We start from the raw sequence: 5,905 nt of genomic DNA on the forward strand, positions 1-5,905 counted from the left end.
AAAGTCCTACCAATTAATTTATCAAGGATAACAACCCATACTTCTTGAATGATAGCTCTGGAGTGTGGAGTTTGCTTTTCGGAAAAGGTTTGGACATACTGTTTTTTATCTAGAATGTGGTTTTTTATTCTTTTAATAATTTGAAATTGGTACCTTAAAAACTTAGAAACAGGTGCTGATTTTTTAAGCAAATGCATTCTATTTGTTCTTATATTTATCGAGAGAGAAACTTTAAGGCTGATAAATTAGTTTATTTACTATGTCCGATGATATCAATTATTTTAAAATTTTGAGAATAGTTGTGATGGCGGTGTTGAAATAACATTGTGACAGCAATAAATATTAGTAAATTTTTTTAGTTGTGTAGCTTACGCCTAACATTTGAATAAAAAAATGAAAGTGGCATATTCTAAACATATGTACAATTAAATTTAGTCTTTTATATTATAAGCTACCTTTTCAACTATAAAATTTCAGTACTTATATAATAAGGTATAAACTATTACCTATAAAATAACTTATATTACCAAAAACAAATCTTATGTTTGCAACCAGACCCAAAATAATCTCATTGTGTAAATCAAACCATTAATTAACATATATAGGCATAGTGGGATTTCAAGCCTTAAGCCCAGATTTAAGTGACATATATCATTGTAATAATAATTCCCATAAAAAAAAGCCTCATTTCACATATATCCCAATAAGAAAGCATTTGAATTAACCAAAAGCAAACCACTTCCCACACACAAAAGCTTCCTAAATAAAGTAGTAGTAATGTATAACTACTATCATGCTTCTTTGATGTCCATTTTTTTTCTTTCTCTTTTCAAAGAAAATATTGATTTTTGCAGCTTGAAGTTATTTATGATTTTCTTGATTAGACATTTTCCGTTGATGAAGGAAGAAGAGGTTGATTAAGTGATGTTTTGGCATGGCTTGAGGATCTGATGATGCTATGCTCTGGAGTGGAAGAAATAATTGCTGCCTGCTCCCTTGCAAATTTCTTTTCTTCATTTTTACCCCACAACACTAGGTACAACCCCACAATGATCAATACTGCTCCAATGATCCTATAACATCACAAATGGCATACACCCATAAAGTTATTATTATATCAAATCTATACAAGACATTGCATTTCTTTTTCTTTTGTAATAAAAGTATAAAGAAAAAAGAATCAAAAAAGAAAAAAGTGATTCTTTTGAACTTTTTTAATCCTATGAAACGTGGAATCGTGTACAAAGTAGAATATTGATAGGGGTAGGTCATCCAAGGCTTATGATATAGTGTGATGATAATAGAAAAGACTAGTGTTTATTTAGAAATTTATTTAGTTAAAAGATCTAACTTGAGACAACTAAAAAAAGTCTTTTACCGTCGGGAGTATTTAATTTTGAGTCATGCTAAGACACTTCTTAAGAAATTAAAAAAAAAATGCAATTGTGTAAAAATATTAAATTTTAAAATTTGAAAAAGTTGAATGTCTTATTTCTATTTCTAATGTTATATTTTTTTTGGTGTGTAAATAAGTATTTCAAAGACATTTGATAAAATTTTCTCTTAAATTTGTAATCATATACTTGCTAATCTTTTTAATAACTAAAGAATATACGAACTGATATAAATTTTACATATCTAAATGTCTTATTATAAAATAGAGTTTAAATTAATTATTATATAAGGTAATATTTTAAAAATGTAATATTAAAACTCAAGAAAAAATTATATTATACAAATAAATGAGAGTCAGCCGCCTTATAAGACTCAACTCGTAATATTATTAAGTAATTGATCTTTAAATAGACTAATATGCGATAATAATAAAGAGATCTTGTATATTAATTTATATTCTTGTTGTCTGTAAATTTTGTTCATAAAATGATTATTTTTCACTCTATAATCGTTGTAATTGTAGCCTTTATCAGTTAATGAGTGAGTTCTCACCTAAAGGTCCCAACCAAAAGTGCCTTAGGTCTCTAGCTTACTTTTAGTTTAGTAGAATTCATTTGTCGTTTTCAAAATGACGAGGCTTCATATGTTGTATGCTTTTGGTCGTCATTTCATACTCAATCAATATTATTAGTTTCATTTCTTTATAATAAAATGAGTAGACTGTCAAAGTTATAAAGCATGAATGAATTATTGTGTGTGAGTGTTTGTTATAAGATCAAATGAAGAAAAGTAGATGATGATATGATGAAAGGAGACTAATTAACAACTAAAAATAATTAGAGAAAAATTAACGAAGAAGCTAAGGAGGTATAGTAGGACCAACCCTCCCAAGTAGAATTCTTCCCCTAAAGCAAGAGAAGCCATAATAGCGACAGCAAGAGTTTGAACAGGCTGATATACTGCTACGAAAACAGGGCCTCCTCTGTCAATGCACCATATCTGTACAGCGAACGCTATTCCTGATGCCACCACTCCCTGCAATATTCTTTTCATTAATAAGCTACAAAAATTCTAATAATATTATACTATTTTCTCTATCTTTAGACATGGTTTATTATATTTCTATAGTTTAAAAACTAAATAGAATATAGAGTAACAGTTTAGAGATTAAATAAAAGGTTTACTTACGGCGTACAAAATAGTGAAAACTTCAGCACCAGATTGGAAAATCCAAGCCTGAGCATCTCTTTCAACGATCAAAGCAATAATGAGAAATTGGATGAGTCCAAAGAAACAAGTATAGGAAGTGACAGAGAGACGAGCAGGATACTTCTTAAGGACAGGTGCTTGTAAGACAAGCCAAGCAGACCAAGACAGACAATGTCCTATTAGATACACACAACCAAGGGTCCAGTTTTTTCCTTTTGCATCTCCAAGTGAGACTGTGAGTACTGACTCAAATAACTCTTGTTCTATGCTACTGTTAATGTTATTGCTGTTGTTTAGTTTTGGAACTGGACTGTATATTGTTGGACCCTTGTAGAGTGTAATCACTGATGCACCAGCAACACAGAACACTGTTCCTGCTACCTTCCCTATTCCATCCTTTCTGTTCAACCGAACTTGCTCTATTCTGAAATTTTATTTTTCAAGTATATGATAATTAGAAATTCAGATAGCCAAATGTTTGTTATTTTTGTGAAAAACTACTCTTTTTTCATATACTCTTTCCGTTTATATTTTGTTAATTAACAAATTGAACAAAAATTAAAGGAATATACACTAGTACTACTAAAATTAAAATAGCAGGAAAAAATAAATTTGGTCTCCAAATTTGTGACAAAATTAGACATATTTTATTTGTTTTGTCTCTAATTTTTTTAGTAATTAAGGGCTTATTAATTACCTGAGTATGACTGCCATGAGAAATGTAATGGCTGGAACAGAGTTCTGTATAGCTGATGCAAAGGTTGGAGATGTGTTGTCCAAGCCAAGCAAGTAGAAACCCTGGTTGGCTGTAATCCTGTGTAATGCAATATTCATTATTTTTATTCTTAATTAATAGCTTCATGCCTGTGGTTCCTAATTCCTTTTTTCGTTATTACAAAAAAACAAAACAGCACTAATATAAAAGTTTGAACTTGGATTCTTTATGGCTGATATATATTGCAACATTCACAAGGACCATTTTCTCAAAATTTAATAGTCTCTACAACTTGAGTAAAAAAACACGTTTGTTTTCCAGTTTTTTCATTTATTTTATTTTCAATAAATTAATTGAACATTATTGGGGAAAAATTGTGCATACCCGACAAGGGCAAGAAGAAAGAACTGCACGAGAAAGTTTAAATTAATAGCTGGCCTCTCCTTCCTGGAGAAAAAAAAAAGAAGAAACAATGCAAATGAATTATGAAACAGAACAGAGAAATAGGATTGGAATATGGATTTATATGAGGTAAGAAGAGTAACGTACTTTTCCAAGAAGTAAGCAAAAGGAAGAAGCAGAAGAAAAGCAATAATATTACGGTAAACAGGGAAAACAAGTTTGCTAACACCCATGTTAAGGGCAGCTCTTGAGACAACATGGAAACCAGCATAGCCAAACTGCAAGGCCAACATGGCCCCATGCAGGTGAAGGCGTTCTGGGATGGAGCACCACATTCTTCCTGAAGAGGTTGAATCAGCCATTAAGAAAATAATTGAGATCGAATATGTTTAATGAAGTGATGAAGGAAGAGTAAGGGGTTATAAATATAGTGAAGAGAAATGGTTATGACCCCACAAGGACCATAAAAAGACGTTATGTCAACTGTTGGTAGCATTCATATGTTTTTGGTTGTCTCCCACATTCCTAATTCCACCCTCCTTCGCTGACAACACAACCCCCACCACACTTCATTTGGAGACTTATTAATAAAATTAATTGAGAAAAAGAGATGTTAGTATATACATGCTCAATGATGATAGTTGAGCAATAGATAGCGCACACGAGTGGAGTGCTCAATCCACCATGCGTTATCATACTCATACACAACCCCACCTTGCCTACTCCTATTACTGCTTTTTCTTTTCTTCATCATCAATAATAACTTATCATGCATCATATACTTATTACTTCTAAATCTTTAAATCTCAAATCTGAGTTTCATTTTTTGAGATCTATAGGTTCATTTAATGGATTCACATACACAACAAATCTTTTTCTATTCAATAGTCCGTCATCAACAATGACTCCGTTATTGTATAGTATAAATGTGATACACTAATTTACTTGTAATTAAGCTTAATTGTTACACGTTACTAGTGTAACAAATTTTACATCGTCAATGTATTATAATTATTTATGAATATAACTTTAAAATTAGTTATGATAAAAATAAAATATTGTAAATTTTTTACTTAAAACTATATGAATTAAATATTTTATAATTTATATATCTTTATTTGATCATGGCCAGTCTTTTAACATGTGCTAGCTTCTTATACTAGTGATCACTACATTAAATATAATTTAATTTAAATATATTATCAATATAAACAAATTTTACAACCACAATGAATTTTATTGGCTAAATTAATAATAATATTTGACTTTTGCAATAACTATTATTAAAGTCATTCACATAATTAATTATGATATACCGAATGTGTAAAACTTTATACATTTTATTATGAATATGAAAATTAAATATATTTATATATGTATATGTGTGGAGAAAGTTGGCAGTGAGCAGTTGATTTATAGTAAAATAAAAGGGATTAAAGGAAGTTATAATGAAGAGTTCCACTTCTAAAGTAAGCATAATATGCGGACTGGTTTGCCGAACCTAGCTAGCTTCTTGCTTTTAACAGACATGATGTCCCTCGCATGTATATATTAACTTCCATTTGATCATCTTTTTCAAACATAAAATAAAATAAAATTGAAGTCATAGTAATCTGAAAGTCATATATTAATTGCATTTCCACAAAATCATTCACTTTTGACAGCTAAAGTTGAGATTGTGTGTGCAGGAGAGGATATTCACACCACCTCCTCCTGTTTCTACATATTCTTTTGATTACTCAAATCGTATTCCTCTTTCTTCTCTTCTGGAATATTCTACGGGGATTCTCACGTTCGATACCATTTTATTAGCGTCTTGCTAACATACTTACTCTCTTTTAAATGAAGGGAGGTGGTGTATTTTGTCAAGTTATTTGAGGCTTGAATAGTTGTATGTTTTTTTAGAGTTTATGATTTTTCAAGCAAAAATTGTGTGAGCGTGTTTACAAATTTTCGTACAAAAGTTGTGTGTCAAAATTTACAATTTTTCTTTGTAAAAAAAAATACTACAAATTGAATAATAAAATATTTTATTACAACAGTGTGAATTAGGTATAGAGTATTGAATACATTAAAATCTTTTACAAATTTCAGTAACTTATCTCATCTTATAGTTAATAATATGTATGTAAATTAAACATTAAAAATACGGGTACAATTGAAATAATAGTTACAATTTTAAAT

At 29.9% G+C, this 5,905-nt stretch overlaps 1 protein-coding gene across 1 annotated transcript; it reads right to left on the reverse strand.

The window, feature by feature from the left end:
• Nucleotides 1-539: 539 nt before the first annotated feature.
• Nucleotides 540-4,127, reverse strand: LOC101515772 (protein WALLS ARE THIN 1). Its single transcript, XM_004500909.4, has 6 exons — nt 3,869-4,127; nt 3,704-3,766; nt 3,302-3,418; nt 2,584-3,028; nt 2,279-2,430; nt 540-1,073 (listed from the first exon to the last, which is right to left on the reverse strand). The coding sequence occupies exons 1-6, from the start codon at nt 4,081-4,083 to the stop codon at nt 881-883; spliced, it is 1,185 nt and encodes a 394-aa protein (XP_004500966.1). The 5' UTR covers nt 4,084-4,127; the 3' UTR covers nt 540-880.
• Between the last annotated feature and the right edge of the window lie 1,778 nt (nt 4,128-5,905).

This window comes from Cicer arietinum, chromosome 5 (assembly GCF_000331145.2).
Source record: "Cicer arietinum cultivar CDC Frontier isolate Library 1 chromosome 5, Cicar.CDCFrontier_v2.0, whole genome shotgun sequence".
Taxonomy (NCBI): domain Eukaryota; kingdom Viridiplantae; phylum Streptophyta; class Magnoliopsida; order Fabales; family Fabaceae; genus Cicer; species Cicer arietinum.

Bases quoted from the DNA above. Each gene is read 5' to 3' on its own strand.
- LOC101515772 (XM_004500909.4), bottom strand. From the start codon at position 4,083: ATGGCTGATTCAACCTCTTCAGGAAGAATGTGGTGCTCCATCCCAGAA. The intron at 3,767-3,868 runs GTACGTTACTCT...TTTTTTCTCCAG, and splicing joins TTTGCTTACTTCTTGGAAAA to GAAGGAGAGGCCAGCTATTA. The intron at 3,419-3,703 runs GTATGCACAATT...TGCATTACACAG, and splicing joins TTTCTTCTTGCCCTTGTCGG to GATTACAGCCAACCAGGGTT.